The sequence below is a fragment of the Budorcas taxicolor genome, chromosome 17, assembly GCF_023091745.1.
Source record: "Budorcas taxicolor isolate Tak-1 chromosome 17, Takin1.1, whole genome shotgun sequence".
In the NCBI taxonomy this organism is placed as follows: Eukaryota; Metazoa; Chordata; class Mammalia; order Artiodactyla; family Bovidae; genus Budorcas; species Budorcas taxicolor.
The window spans coordinates 55,648,439-55,672,267 of record NC_068926.1 but is presented as its reverse complement, the minus strand read 5'-3'; the positions used below and the strand labels follow the sequence as shown (position 1 = coordinate 55,672,267).

Sequence of the window (23,829 nt, the reverse complement as noted above, 5' to 3'; positions counted from 1 at the left end):
AAGTGCTGCACTCAATATGCCAGCAAATTTGGAAAACTCACCAGTGGCCACAGGACTGGAAAAGGTCAGTATTCATTCCAATCCCAAAGAAAGGCAATGCCAAAGAATGCTCAAACTACCGCACAATTGCACTCATCTCACACGCTAGTAAAGTAATGCTCAAAATTCTCCAAGCCAGGCTTCAGCAGTACATGAACCATGAACTCCAGATGTTCAAGCTGGTTTTAGAAAAGGAAGAGGAACCAGAGATCAAATTGCCAACATCCGCTGGATCATGGAAAAAGCAAGAGAGTTCCAGAAAAACATCTATTTCTGCTTTATTGACTATGCCAAAGCCTTTGACTGTGTGGATCACAAGAAACTGTGGAAAATTCTGAAAGAGATGGGAATATCAGACCACCTGACCTGCCTCTTGAGAAACCTGTATACAGGTCAGGAAGCAACAGTTAGAACTGGACATGGAACAACAGACTGGTTCCAAATAGGAAAAGGAGTACGTCAAGGCTGTATATTGTCATCCTGCTTATTTAACTTATATGCAGAGTACATCATACGAAATGCCAGGCTGGGTGAAGCACAAGCTGGAATCAAGATTGCCGGGAGAAATATCAATAACCTCAGATATGCAGACAACACTACCCTTATGGCAGAAAGTGAAGAGGAACTAAAAAGCCTCGTGATGAAAGTGAAGGAGGAGAGTGGAAAAAGTTGGCTTAAAGTTCAACATTCAGAAAACTAAGATCATGGCATCTGGCCCCATCCCTTCATGGGAAATAGATAGGGAAACAGTAGAAACAGTGTCAGACTTTATTTTGAGGGGCTCCAAAATCACTGCAGATGGTGATTACAGCCATGAAATTAAAAGATGCTTACTCCTTGGAAGGAAAGTTATGACCAACCTAGATAGCATATTGAAAAGCAGAGACATTACTTTGCCCAACAAAGGTCCGTCCAGTCAAGGCTATGGTTTTTCCAGTAGTCATGTATGGATGTGAGAGTTGGACTGTGAAGAAAGCTGAGCGCCCAAGAATTGATGCTTTTGAACTGTGGTGTTGGAGAAGACTCTTGAGAGTCCCCTGGACTGCAAGGAGATCCAACCAGTCCATTCTGAAGGAGATCACTCCTGGATGTTCATTGGAAGGACTGATCTTGAAGCTGAAACTCCAATACTTTGGCCACCTCATGTGAAGAGTTGACACATTGGAAAAGACCCTGATGCTGGGAAGGATTGGGGGCAGGAGGAGAAGGGGATGACAGAGGATGAGACAGCTGGATGGCATCACCGACTCCATGGACATGGGTTTGGGTAGACTCCGGGAGATGGTGATGGACAGGGAGGCCTGGCGTGCTGTGATTCATGCAGTCGCAAAGTCAGACATGACTGAGTGACTGAACTGAACTGAAAGGAGAAACCCATCTACTGTCCTCCACAAACTAGCTTAAAAAACAAAATCTGGCCAAATACCTGATTAAATGATAAAAAAAAAAAAACCAAACAGGCAGACCTTTAAAACACACACACACACACACAAACGTACAAGTTACTGAGATAATGTTATTCTAAAAGCAGAAAACCAAAATAAATAAATGAAATATTCATGTCAAAATCATAAGGGGTGTTCTTTTGAGAAGAGAGAACTGCTCATCAGAAATCAATGTCAGGACAGCTTGAATTCAAAGCATCAGCACAGTGGGATTGTACAAAGCCTTCTTCATTTTTTTCAACGATGCAGGAAAACAGCCTGACAATAAAAATTTCTGAATTCTTAGGAGGCAGTACAACAATGCCGTTAAGAGTGCAGACTATACTGGTGTTTGTATTAGTACAAAATATTATGGAAAGTTATACAAGAAACTGATAATAATGGTTCATTTTAGAGAGAGGCACTGGGCATGGGGAGGGTAGGTGACTTTTTTAAAAATTGTTTAACCTTTTATATTGCTTGAATTTTTTTTTATCATGGATTTTTTCAAATAAATTTTTAAATGTAAAGTGAATCTGGAGACAAGGAAACCCAAGTTAGACTCTTGTCACTGCCAACTATGAGTTCCATGATCTTTACCAATAGGCTTCATCTCTTTAAGGCCTCAGTATTTTCATCTGTACTATGGGACCAAATATAGTACTGGCCTCACAGAAATTTTAGGACAATAATACACATTAGCATGCCTTGCAGGGCCCCCAGGTACACAGTAGGTGCTCAGTAAAGGGTTATAATACACACCTAAAAACTGTTGGTAAAGGAAACAATCCATACTTAAAACTAAATACTTATGCCCATTATCTTGTAAATAACCTATAATGGAATACAATCTGCAAAAATACTGAATCACTATGCTATACACCTGAAACCAACACAATATGATGCAAACCAACTCTAAGAAAAAAAAGTAAATACAAGACAATAGTAATGCAGAAAGCAGTGGGGGGATGTATAAGGTATACAAATGCCTTTATTACAACTATCTATTTGCCATCAGCAGGAAGAGATTATGTTAAACCACCATCTTGAAAAATACGAAAGCTATAAAGTCCATCTGAAAGAAAAGCTTTCAATTTCTCAAAAGCAGAGCCTAAAATCCTGTGTTTCCAAGCAGTTCCATCTGCTTGGGAAAGTTCTTAGCCAAAAAGCAGCCTCCCCTTACCCTCAGCCCAGAGGACAAAGCATGGAGGACTCTGCCAAGATGAGCAAGAAACTAAGGCTGACAGATCTCATTTTCTCCTCTCGCAGAGCTTCACAGATGCTACACACAGGAATCTTATTTCTCAGGATCTTACTGAAGTGCAGTTTCTGACTCAGCAGGTCTGGGCTGGAGGGGAGTCTGAGTCTCTGCAACTCTAACAAGCTCCCAGATGATGCTGGCGATGATGATGATGCTACTGGTCCATGGACCACACTCAACACAGCAGGGTCCCCCTGACCCCAGGCTACGGTTCCACTGCGGGTTAGCAATGGCAGTCTTGAGTGACTCTCTGTGATATTCTCTCCCCTCGTAACAATCTGACCAATTCTTCTAAAACAATGGTTCTCTACTGGGAACAGTTGTACTGCTCCTTACCCCCCAACAAGGGACACTGGGCAAATGTCTGGAGACGTGCTGGGTTATCACAAGATGCAGACAGCTACTGGAATCCACGGGTAAACGCCAGGGGTGCTGCTAAACATTCTGCAATTCACGTAACAGTCCCCAAACAAATAATTATCTGCTCCTAAATACGAACAGTGCGGAGGCTAAGAAACCACATAACCTCAAATAAACAGAAAACATGAATCAAGTGCTCTCAATTCACCTGGAGACTACAAATCATAATTTTAGAAATGGGTCATCGATCCAACATGGTCCTTTCTCAGGCTAGATCTGAGGCAAGGGGTGGGGCAGTGGTGGTAATAAATTCGCAGAAAGAACAGGATGCTCTGTGTGGGCAAGGGGTCACGAGGTCACAGTCTACGTTTTGTTTAAGATCAAGTATATGTGGTTCAGTAAGCCAGTGGGTGATCTACTAAGCATTAAAAGCATTCTACCCTTTTTTTTTTTGGCCACGCCATACAGCTTGTAGGATCTTAGTTCCCCGACTAGGGACTGAACCCAGGCCCTCAGCAGTGAAAGTGCAGAGTCCTAACCACTGGACCGCCAGGAAATTCCCAAACTTTCTACCATTTTGAGGAATGGCAATTTAAACAGGACTACAGCTCTATTTAAGGGACCTATAATTTAGACTGTAAGTTCACTGAAGGTAGGGCTGTATCCAGATTTGTTCATCCACAGAGCTACAGCACCTAACATACAGCACACAGCACTCAAATATCTTGACGAATCCTGTTGATTCAAAACGACTACAAATTCCAAATGTGCCTGAACAGACACAGAGACTAAACAGTGGTATTATTTGTCATCACCACAAACATTATTAGTAACAACTATCTATCATAAAGCATGCATGGTATTGCATAAAGTAGGAAGGGCTCTAGAATCACCTAGGCCTCAACCCAAATCTAGACCCTCTCTCTCACTTGCTATATGATCTGGGACGAGTTACCACTGTGTCCATACCTCTAGAATGGGTACAATAATCCTTTTCTTTGAACTGTTTTGAAGTAACATAGTGTAATATATACTTAAATACTTGGTAGTTGGCACAGAACAGTTGCTACTTAACCAGTATTTCCTATCAGACTACAGGACTGGAGTAAAAAACCCAGTGAAGTCTCATGGTGCTGATATACACAAAAACATGTAAGAATTTCACCCATGGACAGGAAGCCTTAGAATCCTTTTCCTTTCAACCAAAGGCCTTCATCCCTTAGGTTTATGGAGTAATCAAAGGATTGTACACCTGCAATTTTGCGATGGCCATTAGGGGCCAGGTAGTGAATAATGATCAACAATGAAGGAGACCTCTTTGTCAGGGGACTATCTCAGGGCTGATCAGAATTGGACCACCATTGAGCCACTACTGGATGGAAATGAAATGTACTTATGTGACAAATGCTAAGAACCTGGAAACTCAAAAGTAGCTCTACAAGAACTGTGCCTTTCTAAGAAGAGTAAATTGAAGATGACTCAAAAGAAGCCTGTGTCATAATCAACGGATAAAAACAAGTTCTCTAGAACATCAGCTATAGAGGTTCTAGGAAATGATCCAGAGTCAACACTCTGATTATGCATTTCTCACTGTTGAGATGTGGGGGGTTTGGATGAAAGGTGCAAGTGTGCCGGTTCTATTTACATCACTATGTCTCTGGGGAAAGATATTAAAAAGATGTGAGTAGAAGAGCACACTGGACAGTACAACTCTGCCATTGACGGAGCAGGTGCCTGATGTCGGAAAAGGTAGGCATAACCCCAAAGGCGTGAAAGAGGGGGACTGACTGGCTTCAGCTTTCTGGAATTCCAGAAAAGCAGGCCGAGGGCACAATCAGACTCCTGCTCAATATCTGAAACTTCACTGGAATTGCACAGCCCAGGGCAACTAGGATACTTAAGAAGCCTAATACTGAAATTTGGAAAGCAGCCTTGAAATAAGCAGCAGCAGCTAAAAACTCAACTTCACATCTGATCATGTGAGGCGGGGAGTGAAACATCAAGGTAGTAAGTAGGTGCACAGTGGCCCGTGAGTGTGGCAGAGCGGCCTTGACTTGCCAGGAGAACAAACATCCCTGAACTAGGTCAGAGTCTTGGTTCACGCATTGGTGCCCACAGCGACTTCAAGGGGTAGGACCTAAATGCTCCAAACGACCAACTGCTCCATCTGACCTCAGGGGTCAAAGCCAAGGCACGTAGTTTCTCCCAGTAACCACTTCCAGTTCTGTCACTCATCCATTTGCCCAGACCCTTCTTAAACTGCGCTTATATATCCTGCCGGACCACCTCTTGAGATAATGAGTTTTAGAAGATTATTACCTGCTGTGTTAAGCATTACTTCCTTTCCTTGGTTATAATAAGAAAAAGAAGAATTGAGGGTGAACTAGCAGAAAAGCTAATGTTTCTTTCATCAAAGGACAATCTCCTGTGTGGAAAGTTGAAATATTCAACAGCCTGGAACCACAAAGCATTTGAGCAGCAATCAGGAACTCAGGAAACCTAATGACTTCAAGTGCTTTGGTTGATGAGTCACTCAATGTGTGTTTATGACAAATGGGCCTGGACAAAGGCATAATTTGTGTTAGAACTACCTAGTTAGAAAATAGCTCTAATGTCATGCAGTCCAGCAATGTTTTCAGTCACAAACCCTCAGCTGATTACAAATACACAAGGATCGAAGGTTGGTGAAAAACAGGAAAATCTGCTAGGAGACACTGCAATTAATACCACAGCTCTCTGCATAGTCAAGGATGGCTGAGAACCATCAGGAAAAGGCCCTATCAGTCCTCAGAGGGCATGGAGATCCCACTCACTGGCTGAGCTACATTAAGTACCTCAGCCGGGATAAGTGCCATCAGCCACAAGCACTCTAATTGCAATATAGTGCCCTGGATGGATTCCTAGAACAGAAAAAGGGGCATGAGTGAGGAAGCTGGTAAACCTGGAGTAAGCCTGAAGTTTAATTAATTGTATAATCTTATTTTGACAAATATGACGTTGTTATGTAGGATGCTGTCATTAGGGGAAACTGGAAGAAGGGTATGTGGGAACTCTACTATCTTTGCAATTTTTCTATAAATGTGATATTATTCCAAAGTAATAGGGCTGTTAAAATTACTAGAAGTTCCTTTAAGGCAAATGTGTTTTATGACTCTTCAGAACCACTATGCTGCGAGTTAGAAAATAAAAACCATCAAGAGTATCTGTCAGAATTTTAGAATTGGGATTCAGGGCAAAGGACATGAAAATACATCTCTCTGAAGAAGACGTATACCAATAACCAACAGGTGTATGAAAAGGTGCTCAGTACCACTAACCATCGCAAAAAGGCAAATCAGAACCACCAATGAGCTATCACTTCATGCCTGTTAGATTGGCTATCATCAAAAAGATAAGAGGTAATCAGCATTGGTGGAGATGTGGAGAAAAGGGACTCCTTGTACACTGTTGGTAGGAAGATGAATTGGTGCAGCCACTATGGAAACAGTATAAAGGATGCTCAAAAAAAATTAAAAATAGAAATTCCCTGTGATCCAGGTATCCCTCTTCTGGGTATACAGAAGAAAATAAAATCAGTACCTCAAAGAGCTATCTGTGCTCCCACACTCATGGCAGCATTATCCACAGTAGCCAAGATAACAGGAATAACCTAAGTGTCCATCAATGGACAAATGGATATTTAAATAGGTGTGAAGGAATATTACTCAGCCTTTAAAAATAAAAAGGAAATCCTGCCATTTTCAACAACATGGATGAACCTGGAAGTCATGATGCAAAGGGAACCATGACAGGCACAAAAAGAAAAAAACTACATGATCTTACTCATATGTGGAATCTAAAAAAGTTGAAAACACAGAAGCACAGAGTAGAAAAACAGTCCCTAGAAGTGGAGAGTTGGGGGAAATGAGAACATGTACAAAGTTGGAGTAATGTAGGATGAACACGTCCCAGAGACCTAATGTATTAATACAGTGTGATGACCATACTTAAGAATACTGTATTCAATACTGAAACTTTGTTAAGAGAGGAGATTTTAGATGTTCTCACGAAAGGAATGAAGGGAGAGAGAGAGAGAGACAGAAGGAAGAAAGGAAAGAAGAGGAAGAGGGAGGCAGGAAAGGAGGAGATCAGTGTGTTAACTAGCTTGACTGTAGTGACCATTCCACTGTATCGATGTAAATCCAATTTTTACATTGTATGTCTCACAGATATACAATTTTTATTTTTAAAAATATATTTAAAAAAAGAACCAGGATTCATCTGGGTGAGAATTCTCTCATATGAACTCATTATGGGAAAGTGAGAAACATGGTAAAGATGAGGCAAAACTAAGCAGATATTTATTAGGATATGGAAACATTAAGCAGAGTCACACAAGACACAGTGAGTCTTCTCACGTGATGAAGAGGCAACAAGTGCAAAGATGGTCAAGTGCACGGTGATCCATCCCAGCATCATCTCATCCCAACGACAACCATGACTTCCCACAAGACAGACCGTGTGATGCACAGCAGGGGCCCCACAGCAGGGGCCCACACATATCCTCTCCGGACACTGTGTACTTTACAGAACGGTACTTAGCCTCAGAAGCCCAACAAGCCTAAAACCTATAAACAGCCCGAGAAGAAAAGACTATAACAAAATATGGGAATTCTAACACAATACCAAAACATCAGCAAGGTTTACCAGAATACAAAATAAAGTTACCTGGGTAATTAATCACCATTTGCTGACTTACTTGGGTGAAGACCACTGGCAAAGATAAGAATAAGAAAATAAGCTGCTTATTTAAGAAGATTGGAGATTAAAAAAAAGGTAAGGCAAGAAAAGATTAAGTATTTGGTGGCAACAAGAACCAACTGTATCAAATCTTTCCAAAAGCAAAAAAGAAAAACTGCACTGAAAATACACTGCTGATTAAAAGCCCTGAATCATGGAGATTTGGGGGTTGATGCCTAAAAGACTTGAAAAATATAGTAACGTGGCTACCAGAAGAGGAAAAAAAGTTGCCACGAGAGATTTATAGAAATATGGCCTACTTACATATTTTCACAGAGGGTTAGAGAAACCATTGAAATGGCTTTCAACTGGACAATAATGGCTCTTAATCCAACTCCTATATTTCAGCTGAAGGTTCAAGAGGTTACAGTTACAACACAGCTCCAACTAGAAGCCTGTTTTGACACCTGGAAATGGATTCCATTTCCCTGCCTCCCCTCATCACCAAAACTCAGACACACACTCAACCGGGCCAATGGCTTTCCTACAGGCTCTGATCTGTGCTAATTACTGAGTCGGGTTATAGATCGCATTCAATCAACACATGCAAGCATAAAAAGGTTGAAAAAAAATGACCAATTTGTAAAACATCAAGTATTTTGGACTTGTAGATAATAAGTCAGGTCTTTGTTTTTAATGAATTCAGTTTGTACTAATTGATAACAAAGTGATGTATGAATGAATCCACTGTACATATGCCTTATACGTGCTTGTGAGCAAAGACAAACATTTTAGAGGGAAACAAGCGAACACAGCAAGGCATTTATGGCTTTAGGGCAGGCTTGGCCATTAACAGAGCAATGCTGGCACTCTGCCTAATCTCTGAGTCTTTTTCCTAATCTTGTGAACAAAATAGCTAGGTCCACTCTTCCTCTGGGAAGAAATTCTGTCAAACCAAGTGACAAACTTCAGATCCCATCAATCTGTACCTCTAATGTACTGAGGGATAATACTCCAAAGGCCACATAAACAGAGTTTGATTAATGATCCAGTTCTGCGCAAACGATGTCAAAGTAGAAATATTACTCAAGACAGCGACATCATTACCCTTTTCCATTCCTATAGATAATTAAAACCCTTACTTATATGATTTACACCAGCTTCTGGGAGGCAGAATAATTTCAGATCACTCTTAAGTGTTTCTTCATCCCAACACCAGAACTGAAGGAACACAACTCTACTTACAGTTACGAATGTTACTCCAGTCGATTTTGGAGAAGAAAGGATGACAGCAAAGGCCCTCAAACTTCAGTCTCTCTTTCTGGCCACACAACAAACTCTGGATTAGATCAAGCAATTCACTGCTAACTTTGGGGTCATCTGGAAACTTCAAGAACCGCTATTTCAAAAAGAATTTTAAAAAATAAAATATTCCCTTAGCAAATCAGCTTCTCATGTCTCAAAGTTAAAAAAGTAGTTCTCAAATAAATAAAACAAAAAAGTAGTTTTCATATATCCAAGTTTCTTTTTTTTTTTTTTTAAAGAAGGAAGTTTTATGTCCTAACTTTGGACCAAAGGCATGTTCCCAAAGAAAATGTTCTCTTCACATCAGCAGGCCTAGCTCCCTTGCAAGGGTTCAATACCCTTCATAACTTGATCTCTGTACCCTCTTCCGTCTCACCTAGCTACACTCCCCACCTCGCTCTTTGCATCCAACAATGATATGCTATTTAAAGCTGCCTGAACAAATCACTCTGTTCTCTATGCTCAGAGGGCCTACCCCAATCCGCACCCCTCCTTCCCTGCCTACCTCCCACCTCCCTCTTCCACTCCATCACTCCCTCCTGCGTGTTCCCTCTGTACTCTGCTTTTGCACATACACATTGTATTTTGATTTCCATGTGACAATGGAGAAAGAAGGCCAAGAGGGCCTTTCCCCTTGCCCATCACTCCAAACTTGGTACCTAACAGTGCCGAGTGCGAGTTACTCGTTACTGAATGAATGGATGGAAATGAAGGAAACAGGTGAGACTTAAGCATCATCTTGGGGGAAATTTTAACTCAGGAGGAGACACAAGAATATCAAAAAAATATATGCATGTATTAAGCATACAAAAAGTATATTTTATATAGAAAAATATGTACTAAGCATCCATGGAAGAAACTGGATGATACACAAAAATCTGTGACAAATTCTCTTTCCTTTTTGCTGAAACTAAAACATAGATATTTATCATATCCTTAAGAAACAGGCTAATATAATGACAAATATAGTTTCTAGACGATAGCTTTAATTCTACTTTATGTGTCTATTAGTATTTCTATCCATGTCTCTGAATTTTAACCATATTTGACAGCTAGTGGCACTAAGAAACTAAGAAAGCATATCGACAGCATGTATTTCAAAGCTAGACAGCCTGTGCTATTTTGGGCAAGTTATTTAACCACTCTGTGCTTTGGTTTCCTCATCTGTAAAATGACAATAATATTATCTACCTCACAGGATTGCTTGAGGATTAGCCAAATTAATGAACTATATTTCACAAATCCTATGACCCCCATTTTACTCACATTTAACATCACTGTAATCAAAACATTTTATAATCAATAAAATATCCTACATTAATTGGCAGCAGTTTTTTCTTTTTAGTGATACCTAAAATGATGGCATACACTTAAAATTACTGGCACCTGAGAGTCAATATAATACAATTAATAAAGCATTTAGAATTTCTTTTGGCACAGAGTAAATGCTCTATAAAGTATTTGCTATTGTTATTATCCAGAACATCTGGTTTACATTATAAATGTTCATTCACACCATTTTAAAACGACATTTCTCAATATTACCTCAGAATCTAGTAAGGGCTCTTTACCTGGAAATTCATGATGTTATTGAAGGTTTTGGCTGAGGTTCCTTCAGTGAATGGGCATCTTCCATAAACCATCTCATAAGCAATAACTCCCACTGACCACCAATCACAGTCTAGGCTATAGGCACCTTTTCCATCCCCATTCATCACAGTCAACACTTCAGGGGCCATGTAATCGGGAGTCCCAACCGGGAGTTTGGCATTTACCTGGAAACCCACAAATAAAATGAACACAGCAAATTTTCAATTATCCTCAAATAGATTGCCAGCAGCCACAATTCAGACATAAGCTGATTTGCCTCTGATTACTATTCTCCCAGGCACTTGAACCTTCTGTCAAGTGGCACAGCATCAGGAAATGCAAATGAGTCACTCATTTTTTTAAAAAAGCACATAATGTAATCCAAAGGCAAAGGTGCCAGGGTTGCTGATGATATACACTGTTTGGTTACACAAATGAGAGCTGGGTACGTACCTGGAAAGGAAGATGTCTTTCCTGATACTTCTTATTGATACAACAGAACTTCTCTTAGGGAAACAGTAAAATGATAATACATCTAAACATGAATCTAAAAGATAAATCTACTCTATACTGGAAAACTGGCAGCTAGCTGGCAATACAGTATCATAAACGTGTTCTATCTCAAGTTTAAATATTTGGAATCAATATTCCTATTCGGCCCACCCACAAGGCAAGACATGATAAATAACTTCCGCCAGAGGTCAAATGTTATTAATGAGTTCATTTTCCTCACTCCCAACTCCTGCTCCTCTGATTCTCTCCCCACTTTTCAGAAACACGGAGCCCTCCAATCCTATGGCGCTCAAGCACATGACCTTGACAAAAAAATATCAGGACAATGTAGCTTTGTCTCTTTATAAAGCTAAACACACTTCATTTAAGGAACTGTCGTTATTTCTGAGAATTTGTCCTTCTGACAGGTTTATTGTTTAAACATCCTTTGTTTCTTGAAATGCTACTGATGAAAAGGTATGTTTTCTACCCCTCACTCCCACTCCTTCCTAGCAAACCTAGTAAGCTGGCAACCTTTGGGTCTTCAAAATTGTCTTGAAGTTTTATTGAGCCATGAAATCTGAAGTTGAAAGACCACCTCTCTAACCTTCTTTCCTGTCAAAACAGAGGGCCTGATACTGATCACATACTAGGTTGACCAGCTGCCCAATAACCCTATATCTAAAAAGGATTCTCTCATATCAGTAGTTATGAGGTGCAAAAGAACTCTCCCCTCATTAAAGGGTATTCAGTGTCCCTATTTGAGCTAAGAGATTCTATAGGTATGACCACACATCTTTAAGGCTGGGCTTTGTATCAAGAAAATCGATTTGCTTTGCTTTGATTTGAATAGAGATTGAGAGAAAGTCAATGTTTAGAGAAGATGCTAGGAGTCTCCTTTACCCAGTGATGAAGCCCCAAGCTCTTCCAGCCTGAAACTTTAACCTTGCCCATTCCCAAAGACCCACTGTTAAAGAAAACAAATTCATTCTTCCTACTCCCTCTCTTTTCACCCCTTCCCACAGGCCCACCACAGGTTTGTTTCAAACCCTAAACCCAGAGAACAGTGTGATATTGCTGTTCTTGAACCAGTCAGCCACTGGGCAACAGCACTTCCATTACAAACACACACTTGGGAAAACTAAATGGTCACAACACTCAAAAACTCACAGGTCTGTGCTGACAGACTAAAGTGAGGAGAAAGGAAAAAACATTTGGTCTAAGACAGGACAACTTAAGCTTGAGGAACTGAACGTAGCTTCAGTCAAAAAGCAACCTTGATGTCAGGAAGCCTGACCCAAGACTTCTGTCTTTTAATGTGTGTGTAACAGAATGATCTCTGTTCGTTTCCAAGGCAAACCATTCAATATCACGGTAATCCAAGTTTATGCCCCAACCAGTAACACTGAAGAAGCTGAACAGTTCTATGAAGACCTACAAGAGCTTCTAGAACAAACACCCAAAAAAGATGTCCTTTTCATTATAGGGGACTGGAATGCAAAAGTAGGAAGCCAAGAAACACCTGGAGTAACAGGCAAATTTGCACTTGGAGTACAGAATGAAGCAGGGCAAAGGCTGAGTTCTGCCAAGAGAATGCACTGGTCATAGCAAACACCCTCTTCCAACAACACAAGAGAAGACTCTAACATGGACATCACCAGATGGTCAACACTGAAATCAGATTGATTATACTCTTTGCACCCAAAGATGGTGAAGCTCTATACAGTCAGCAGAAACAAGACCAGGAGCTGACTGTGGCTCAGTTCATGAACTCCTTACAGCCAAATTCAGACTTAAATTGAAGAAAGTAGGGAAAACCACTAGACCCCCTTCAGGTATGACCTAAATCAAATCCCTTATGACTATACAGTAGAAGTGAGAAATAGATTCAAGGGACTAGATCTGATAGACAGAGTGCCTGATGAACTATGGACAGAGGTTCATGACATTGTACAGGAGACAGGAATCAAGACCATCCCCAAGAAAAACAAATGCAAAAAAGTAAAAGGGCTGTCTGAGGAGGCCTTACAAATTGGTGTGAAAAGGAAGGAAACAAAAAGCAAAGGAGAAAATGAAAGGTATACCCATTTGAATGCAGAATTCCAAAGAATAGCAAGCAGGGATAGGAAAGCCTTCCTCAGCGATCAATGCAAAGAAACAGAGGAAAACAACAGAATGGGAAAGACTAGATATCTCTTCAAAAAAATTAGAGATACCAAGGGAACATTTCATGCAACAATGGGCTCGATAGAGGACAGAAATGGTATGGACCTAACAGAAGCAGAAGATATTAAGAAGAGGTGGAAAAAATAAACAGAAGAATTGTACAAAAAAGATCTTCACGGCCAAGATAATCACAATGGTGTGATCACTCACCTAAAGCCAGACTTCCTGGAATGTGAAGTCAAGTGGGCTTTAGGAAGCATCACTATGAACAAAGCTAGTGGAGGTGATGGAATTCCAGTGGAGCTGTTTCAAATCCTGAAAGATGATGCTGTGAAAGTGCTGCACTCAATATGCCAGCAAATTTGGAAAACTCACCAGTTGCCACAGGACTGGAAAAGGTCAGTTTTCATTCCTATCCCAAAGAAAGGCAATGCCAAAGAATGCTCAAACTACCACACAATTACACTCATTTCATACGCTAGTAAAGTAATGCTTAAAATTTTCCAAGCCACGCTTCAGCAATACGTGAACCGTGAACTTCCAGATGTTCAAGCTGGTTTTAGAAAAGGCAGAGGAACCAGAGATCAAATTGCCAACATCCGCTGGATCATGGAAAAAGCAAGAGAGTTCCAGAAAAACATCTATTTCTGCTTTATTGACTATGCCAAAGCCTTTGACTGTGTGGATCACAAGAAACTGTGGAAAATTCTGAAAGAGATGGGAATATCAGACCACCTGACCTGCCTCTTGAGAAACCTGTATACAGGTCAGGATGCAACAGTTAGAACTGGGCATGGAACAACAGACTGGTGCCAAATCAGGAAAAGAGTATGTCAAGGCTGTATATTGTCATCCTGCTTATTTAACTTATATGCAGAGTACATCATACGAAATGCCGGGCTGGGTGAAGCACAAGCTGGAATCAAGATTGCCAGGAGAAATATCAATAACCTCAGATACACAGATGACACCACCCTTATGGCAGAAAGCAAGAAGAACTAAAGAACTTCTTGATGAAAGTGAAGGAGAGTGAAAAAGTTGGCTTAAAACTCAACATTCAGAAAACTAAGATCATGGCATCTGGTCCCATCACTTCATGACAAATAGATGGGGAAACAGTGGCAGACTTTATTTACTGAGGCTCCAAAATCACTGCAGATGGTGACTGCTGCCAGGAAATTAAAAGACGCTTACTCCTTGGAAGAAAAGCTATGACCAACTTAGACAGCATATTAAAAAGCAGAGACGTTACTTTGCCAAAGGTCCGTCCAGTCAAAGCTATGGTTTTTCCAGTAGTCATGTATGGATGTGAGAGTTGGACTATAAAGAAAGCTGAGCGCTGAAGAATCGATGCTTTTGAACTGCAGTGTTGGAGAAGACTCTTGAGAGTCCCTTGGACTGAAAGGAGATCCAACCAGTCCATCCTAAAGGAAATCAGTCCTGAATATTCATTGGAAAGACTGATGCTGAAGCTGAAACTCCAATACTTTGGCATCTGATGCAAAGAACTGACTCGTTTGAAAAGAACCTGATGCTGGGAAAAACTGAAGGCGGGAGGAAAAGGGGATGACAGAGGATGAGATGGTTGGATGGCATCACCAACTCGATGGACGTGAGTTTGAGTAAACTCCGAGAGTTGGTGATGGACAGGGAGGCCTGCCATGCTGTAGTCCATGGGGTCACAAAGAGTTAGATATGACTGAGTAACTGAACTGGAAATACATAATATTTTTTTAAAGTACTATATAAAATACATAAAAACAAGAGAAGGAAAACTGTAACATCCTGGTTTGACTAGGTAGTGGTAATTCCACTGAATCGTTGATTACATGCTTACCCTTTATGCCTGATTATTGTGCAGAACCATTAATACACAATTCTCAAATATTTATCATTTCTACATATCAGGGCTTATTTTATCATCACATTGGATTGTTTGGGAATATTCAGTTATCCTTGCTTACAGCTCCCAAGGCTGGGTAACTTGTTCACAACCAGAGTTGAAAGAAAGTTGACTGGGTCATGTTTATCAGCATGACCCAGCAAGAGGTATAAACTGTGAATTCCTTATTTTCAAACAAATGGTTAGACTTATCAGAGAATCAGATAACTCTGCAACTGATTTCTGCTCCATAACAGGTAAGTGATTGTATACATTTTATGTCCAATAATTTTGCAAATTTCCAAATTTTAAGAAAAATATTCCCTAGCTTTTTTTCTGTACATCTCCTACTACAATAATTACTATTAACAAAGACTTAATGACAATACTTGGGCTTCCCTGATAGCTCAGATGGTAAAGAATCCACTTGCAATGCAGGAGACCCTGGTTTCATTCCTGGGTCAGAAGATCCCCTGGAGAAGGGATAGGCTACCCACTCCATTATTCTTGGGCTTCCCTTGTGGCTCAGCTAGTAAAGAATCCTCCTGCAATGTGGGAGACCCAGGTTCAATCCCTGGGTTGGGAAGATCCCCTGGAGAAGAGAAAGGCTACCCACTCCAGAATCCTGGACTGGAGAATTCTGAGGACTGTATAGTCCATGGGGTCAAAGAGAGTCAGACACAACTGAGCACCTTTCAATTTCAAGGACTACTAAGTTTCCATTTGTTACTGACCTCCAAGTACATTAAACCTGTTCAACATGTAATCTCAAATTCCTGATAGGGATTTTGCAAGATCCTTTCACTCTTCTCTGGCAGCACTTCACACCCAGCCTATCTGGGTGAGATGTTCAAGGTGGGACAGTGTACTAGGAACCCAGCCTGCCTGCAGTACGTCATGTAACAAGACCCCAGTTTTACTGAACTTTGATTTTCCCTGTATTGACAGGGAAGAAAGTATACAAGTTCAGGAGGAGGCAATAATCAGATGACTAGGAGACAGAAAAGTCTGTCATATTTTGGAGAGATGGAGGGGGAAGAAAGGGAGGCAAGGGGAAGGAGGGGGAAGAAGGGGGGAAAAAAAAGAGAGGATTAATCCAGCAGATTGTTTTTACAAAACTAGCAGATTCTTTAACAAGCAAACAGCAGATAGAGAGGAAGGTAAGAAAACCCATCTTCTTCCTCCCAATCCCCTTCTCTGAAAACGCTTATACAGAAAACCGTTTGAACTTAACTTTCCTCCTCTAGCTGCCCAGCGGAGAAGGCAATGGCACCCCACTTCAGTACTCTTGCCTTGAAAACCCCATGGATGGAGGAGCCTAGTAGGCTATAGTCCACGGGATCGCAAAGAGTCGGACACGACTGAGCGACTTCACTTTCACTTTTCACTTTCATGCATTGGAGAAGGAAATGGCAACCCACTCCAGTGTTCTTGCCTGGAGAATCCCAGGGACAGCAGAGCCAGGTGGGCTGCCGTCTATGGGGTCGCACAGAGTCGGACACGACTAAAGTGACTTAGCAGCAGCTGCCCAGGGCACAGATACACACCTACAGAAGCAGGGGAGGAAATATTCTCACTATGTTGTTCTTCTCATGGAAAAGTAATAAAATCTTTTCACTACTCCATAAATCTCAAAAAGGGTTATCTCCTATGGGTTTCCAACTGCTAAATGGTAGTGATTATCACTTAACATGCTATAATGCTCTTTACTTATAATCTCCTTACAGTTGTTTTCATGAGAACTGAGACAGGTGGGAACTGTTAGGTATCTGCCATTCTCTGAGATTCTAATAAGGAGAAGTGGGTGACATCTCTGCTCAACACCCAAACCTCCAGGCAATATGGTCCACCTGTGTTCACTAACAAAAATACCCTCAAGCAACACTCTGACTAAAAAGCTTAAATAAAGACAATGGAAGGTGAGAAACTCAACAGAGCGAAGGTTCACAAGTACCCAAAATACACAGACAATATATGGCAGTGGCAAGGAAAATGATAAATGGATTTGGGATAACATACAATAATTCCAATGAGAGAGGGAGGGAGGGAGGGAGGGAGAGGGAGAGGGAGAGGGAGAGGGAGGGAGAGGGGGGGAGGGAGAGAGAGAGAGAGAGAGAGAGAGAGAGTGTGTGAGTGAGTGAGTGTGAGTGTGTGTGTGTGTGTGTGAGTGTGTGTGTGTGTGTGTTTGGGAGCGGGGCATGCCATGAGGTATGCGGGATCCTAGTTCCCTTTTAAAACCTACTTTAGACGTATAAAACATCCTATTTAAAGGAAACATATATTTACCCACCAACACTAATCAAAAATACAAAAAAAGGTTTTAATTCTATATCCATACTTGACTTGATCTAGATTGCAAATTACTGATTGTTTATAACAAAAAGGCCTTTGCACTTAAAACAATGACAAAAATTCCTCCTCAACTGCTTTACACATTCGGGCTCTAAGAGCACAAAGCTCTGGGGAGAAGATTCTCTAACAGGGGAGGAGCTACAGCATTTTCAAGCAAGTAAAACTGAGGGTCATTATCTCCTTGACCAAAAAAATCAGGGCTTGACCACTGAGCTGCAAATAAACCTGAGTTTATTTGCTCCTAGGCTCATCACCTGGAGAAGGCAATGGCACCCCACTCCAGTACTCTTGCCTGGAAAATCCCATGGATGGGGGAGCCTGGTAGGCTGCAGTCCATGGGGTCACCAAGAGTCGGACACGACTGAGTGACTTCCCTTTCACTTTTCACTTTCATGCATTGGAGAAGGAAATGGCAACCCATTCCAGTGTTCTTGCCTGGAGAATCCCAGGGACAGGGGAGCCTGGTGGGCTGCTGTCTATGGGGTCACACAGAGTCGGACACGACTGAAGCGACTTAGCAGCAGCAGGGCTCATCACCTGAAGGGAATGTTGCTATCATTTGAAGAACTGAAAAAGGCAGTTTGCAACACTGGAAAACAGGAACCTGAAATGAAAAGCAGTCCCATCTCCACCAAGGGCTCTGAAGAGAGTAACTTCAGATGCAGAGACCTTACTCTGTGTTTTTTCTTGTTTGCACTGTGCCTTCATTGCGATGCGTGGCCTCTATTTTCTCTAGTTGCGGCACACGGGCTTCTCTTGCTGTGGTGCACCAGCTCAATTGCCCCACAGCATGTGGGATCTTATATCCCCCACCAAGGATGGAACTGCCATGTCCCCGGCACTGGAAAGTGGATTCTTGACCACTGGATGACCAGGGAAATCCCAGGACCTTACTCTTTATTCCCATTTATTTTCTAAGCAATGACTCTGGATCATGATCCAGTTATCCAAGTAGGCTTTCTGATCACAAACACATATTACCAGCTCTATTAAGCCTTCTGATGCTTCTCCATCTATGGCAGAGGTTTTCCACCAAGGGTGATTCTGTCCCCCAGTGAACAGTGGGCAATGTCTGGAGTTATTCTGGGTTGTCACAACTGGAGGGGAGGCTACTGGCATATAGTGGGTAGAGACCAGGGATGAAGCTAAACATCCTACAATATACAGGACAGCCCCCACCACAGAGAATTCTCTAGATTAAAATGCATGTGGCTCTGACTACATACCTATGCTTCATTTTATTTCTAGATGCCTGAACTTATTAAGATCACTAAGGCAAGGCATAGGCTTTTAAATCCCAGATGGTAGAATTTTGTATAATTTAACTTTTTTTCCTGTACTTTAATCCACTAAATCCAATACCTAAGTTTTCATGCTTGTTTCCGAATTGTACACAATTTTTGGTGGCTTGGACAGTAAAGAATCTACCTGCAATGCAGAAGACCCAGGTTCAATCCCTGGGTCAAGAAGATCTGTTAGAGAAGGATATGGCAACCCACTCCAGTACTCTTGTCTGGAGAATTCCATGGAAAGAGGAGCCTGGTGGGCTACAGTCCACAGGGTAACAAAGAGTCAGACACAACTGAGCAACTAACACTTTCACTTTAAAACATAAAATTCTTTGCTACTCTCATTATTAATGTAATGATCAAGTAGAAGAGATTACAAGCACATAGATTATGAGGGGAGGACAACCAATGCTGAGGCTGAAAAACCCTGACCTCACACAACAGAAAGAACCTGTTTTTCTAAGAGCCAGAACCTGAAAGAAGTTATGTCAAATAGGCCTCAAATCTATAGAACAGGGAAATGAAACCCTGGAATGCATAGAGTTAACACAAATTTGAGCCTTTTCCAAATATAATAATACCCACCTTTCCTCCAAGGAACATGAGAAGGAAAAAGAAAGGCAATTTTATATGTTGCCCTTTATAAGGACTAAACTCTCAGAGCCAGGGGGTATTTTGAAGAGCAGGCCACCCCTTCATTTCTGTATTTTAACTAGAATCAGTATATTCTAGAGGAAAAATAAAAGCCCAGGTTCCTAAGGATTTGTACAGGTCACCAAGTAATTCAGTTGGGAAATGAGTCTTAAAATCTAAGTCGATTTTCTCAGACTTACCATTTTTTGCATAGTTGACTTGAAAATTTACATTTTAGCATGTGCCAACTTGATGAGATTTTTAAAATCTAATTTTCTTTTACTTTGTCATCTTTTTCCTTTCTTGACCTCAATAGCTACCCTCTTGCCTTCCTATTAGCACATGGGATACAGCCTAATAATAATTAACATGTGGAATACAGCTTAATTTTTACCAAAGGTGCAGGACTTAGAATTGACATTTTGAGCACTTGGTTCTTAATGCTTGGTTCAAATGCTCTAGTGATTAATTTTCATTGCACTGCATATGAAGTAGAGGATTTGAGATAAATAAGGTTACATCTCATCAAAATATTTAAAATGAAAAAGAGAATGTAACAGAAGACAATCAATTAATAAGCAAGGAAAATGAAGGGAAAAACAAAAGTATTTTCCCCTTTTTTGTAACCAAACTACAAGAATGTTCCTTAAAATGTTTTGTAGAGTATTAACAGGTATTTTACATAAAAGGGTCTCAGGTCAAGTAAGTCTGGAAAATAGCTCTGTGACCCATCCCCACCCACCCTGCAGAGAAATCATTTCACAGCTGGCAGATGAAGGCTTCAGAGTGTTACTCAACTTTATCCCGTATTTTCCAAACTTATGAGGACCTCAGAACACTTTGTGGTATAAGTTCTATTAAGTTATCTTATTCTATTTTGTTACCATCTTATTTGAGTTCATTTTAGCAGCTGATCCAAAATCCACCAGCTTAATGTGTCCCGTTCGGTCAATGAGGATATTCTCAGGCTTGATGTCTCTGTATGGAAATCAAGGCCATAAATTAGTGTTGTCTTCTCCATGCCAATCATCAAGCAACTGCAGACCTAGGGTCATGATTCAGCCAAGAATCTCAGTGTCTATGGTTTTGCCATACAGACCTCCCTACTGATGGACATATGTAATAAGCATTTTACAAAACACATTTAAGTAAAAGAAAAAGAAAGAATAGAGGGAGGAAGGGAGGGAGGGGAAGGAAAGCAGAAAAGGAAAGGGAACAAATACCTGTTATTAGATGGATTAGTTCTCCTCAAGACACACATTTTGTATTAGGAAAACTAAGGCCACAAGAAGCTAAAGGGTTTGCTCATGGTCATATGGCTAGTCAATGAAAAAAAAACCAAACTCTATTCAGGATTTTGTGGTTCCTGGTCTAACCAACATTCCATTCCCACGACATTCTCAGATGCTCATAAAATTTACATTTTAGTGAAGATGAGTGAAGATGTAAAGAAACACTTTCCAATTGAGGATTTGGGAGAAACATTTGTTGATTACTAATGGGCAAGGTAAGAAGTACAACTACATTGTCTTCTGTTTCTGTGTGATAGGCCGCTTCCTTGTGCAAATTAAATTTGGTTTTCCTACCACAGCACCCAAAGAACTTATGCAAGAGCTCCTCTTATTAGCCACATTAACAGATCTTACTAGCAAATGTAAGAACACTACAATTTTAGATCTATTTCATTTTTGAATGGGTAAGCAGAAATGTCTGCCATTTTGCACAATTTGCCTTAAGCCAATTATTGGTGAAGACTGGCTAAAAACTGGATGAAGAATTAGTTTGATGCTGAAATCACTCACTCCATTTTAGAAAGTCTTAGGTGATACAGGTAAATTCTCAATAGACTACCAGAGTCTCACTTACCGATGTACATATCCCATCTGATGAACGCTGTGGACAGCCAAAATCAGTTCAGCTAGGTAAAACTGAATCATATTTTCATCCAATTGGTCCTCATATCGATTCAAAAGTGATAGCAAATCCCCTCCAGGCTGATATTCCATGACCTGCACAGAACGCCAAAGTTATTCATTCTTCATACACCCCCCCCAAAAAAAAGGAAATGTTCTCAATCAGATCCTCGAATACTGCCTGACATGTTATAATTACAATGTCTTCACAAAGCTATGAAGATGTGTGAGACACACTGTAAGTCTCATGTAGGATGAGGTCCCTGCCCTAAGGAAATTACAGCCGTTACCCAAGAGAATCAATACAATAAAGATACCTCCTGAACACCATGCACAGTGTTTGCAAGGCAAGTTTGAAAAGCTGAATTAAATCCACCCACTCACCCACCCACCCAGGTTGACAACCCAGACAGTCCCTAGGACTGATTAGATGCACAGCATAGATGGAGACTCCTGGAGGGCAACAAACCCTCTTGCATCCTTTCTGCATTCCTCTCAGCACCAGACAGAATATAGGAGGCAGGCAATATAACATGATACAATCTTTTCCTTAAACAGTTTGGAAGGTAATCTGACCATTTCTGTTAAGAATTTAACTCTCAAACAAGGGCTCTGTGACAAGCTAGAAAGGTGGGATGCGGAGGGAGGTTCAGGAGGGAGGGGACATGGGCATACATATGGCTGAATCTTGTTGTATGACAGAAAACCACAAAATTCTGTAAAGCAATTATCCAATTTAAAAAAAAATTTAACTTTTAAATGTAAACATATACCCTTTGAACCAGTAATTCTACTTCTGACCATTTATTTCATAGGAATTTGCAATAGTTTGTCAATAAAGAGATTCATTGCAGAACTGTTTGTAATATGGGAAAAAGAAACCCTGGAAATCAAATAGCCATCACTAAGAGACTGCTAAAATATGATACACCTAAACAATAGGTTAAGATGCAGATATTAAAAATGAATGGATGGGACTTCCCTAGAGGTCCAGTGGTTAAGACTTCGCCTTCCAGTGCAGGGGGTGCAAGTTTGATCCCTGGTTGGGAAGCTTAGATACCACAGGACTTGGAGCCAAAAAACCAAAACAATATTGTAGTAAATTCAATAAAGACTTTAAAAATGGTACACATACACCCAAAAAAGAAATTTTAAAAAAAAAAATGGATTTGATTTGATCTAGTCATTCTGCCATGGAAAGCTACCCATGATAAGTGATGCCCTAAACAAGATACAGTAAAACTTTTTGTGATTGAAAAACTATTTATTACATTTGTTATTATATACATAGGGGGAAAAAAACTGGAAGAATATAAAGTACAGCCTTAGAGAAAATGTTTCATTAGCAAAAAATGTCTTCCACCTGAAGAAACCAAAATTCTTCCACCTCCTGATAACAGATTGACATTCCAGAGGCTTCAAGGCTCGTCCCCAGCAGGTTTCAAGTCTCAGCCCAGTGACTCTCTGCCTTTCAGTTTTGTCCTCTGTAAAATGGGGATAAGACTCTGCCTAGCACCCACAAGATCCTCCACTACCGTTCAAGTCCTTTCCTTGCCCTGAATCATGACACTATCCTTTCCACTCTGGCTAGGAGAAGCTGGGACCCATTTTGACCATCTTTGCAATCATGCCAATCTTTCCTAAGCTCTCCTTCTGTCCTTTGCTGATTTCCCATTTTATCTATTTATCTATATATATGTGGGTGTGTGTGTGTGTGTGTGTCTTTCAAGTTGTCTCAAACCCCTTCTGGACAGAGGCAAGTTCTTAAAAGCTTTTAAAAAACACTAAATTTCTCAAAGGCTTCCCAGGTGGCACTGGTGGTAAAGAACCTGCCTGCCGATTCAGGAGACCTAAGAGATGCAGGTTCGATCCCTGCATCAGGAAGATCCCTTAGAGAAGGGCATGGCAACCTACTCTGGTATTCTTGCCTGAAGAATCCCATGGACAGAGAAGCCTGGGAGGTTATAGTCCATACGGTCACAAAGATTCGGACATGACTGAAGCGACTTAGCACACACGCACACAAATCTCTCAAACCACTGCATTATAGAAGCCAACTACAGGATGTGAATTCTCTCCATCCTCCTCCAAATTCCTGTTTGCTTTCTGTCCAGAATTAGAAGACGGCTCTAGTCAAGTCAAACACGGAGCAGCTGCATATGCCCCCAGAGGCCTCAGGCTGGTCAGTACAATCTCTGCCCAACACCAGGTCAACAGACACTGGGGACCTCAGGAAGAACCAGGACCTTGCATGTCCTCCCCAAGGGCCCCTCATCACCTGGCATCTTACACGTAGCAGATATTCAACCAGATACTGGACAACTTGAAGATGAAGTTTCCATTAAGAACTAACAAGGACAGCAACACTGAGAACAAGCATCAGCAAAAATGCTGACTTTATTTC

General features: G+C 40.9%; 1 protein-coding gene across 1 annotated transcript in view; it reads right to left on the bottom strand.

The window, feature by feature from the left end:
* Window positions 1–23,829, bottom strand: part of CIT (citron rho-interacting serine/threonine kinase) — a 168,109-nt gene that overhangs the window by 113,081 nt on the left and 31,199 nt on the right. The window contains exons 5-8 of the mRNA XM_052654819.1: window positions 21,379–21,521; window positions 20,397–20,490; window positions 10,680–10,883; window positions 9,049–9,202 (exon numbers count right to left, since the gene is read on the bottom strand). Coding sequence (XP_052510779.1) covers window positions 9,049–9,202; window positions 10,680–10,883; window positions 20,397–20,490; window positions 21,379–21,521 — 595 coding nt within the window. The remainder of the gene's footprint in view (window positions 1–9,048; window positions 9,203–10,679; window positions 10,884–20,396; window positions 20,491–21,378; window positions 21,522–23,829) is intronic.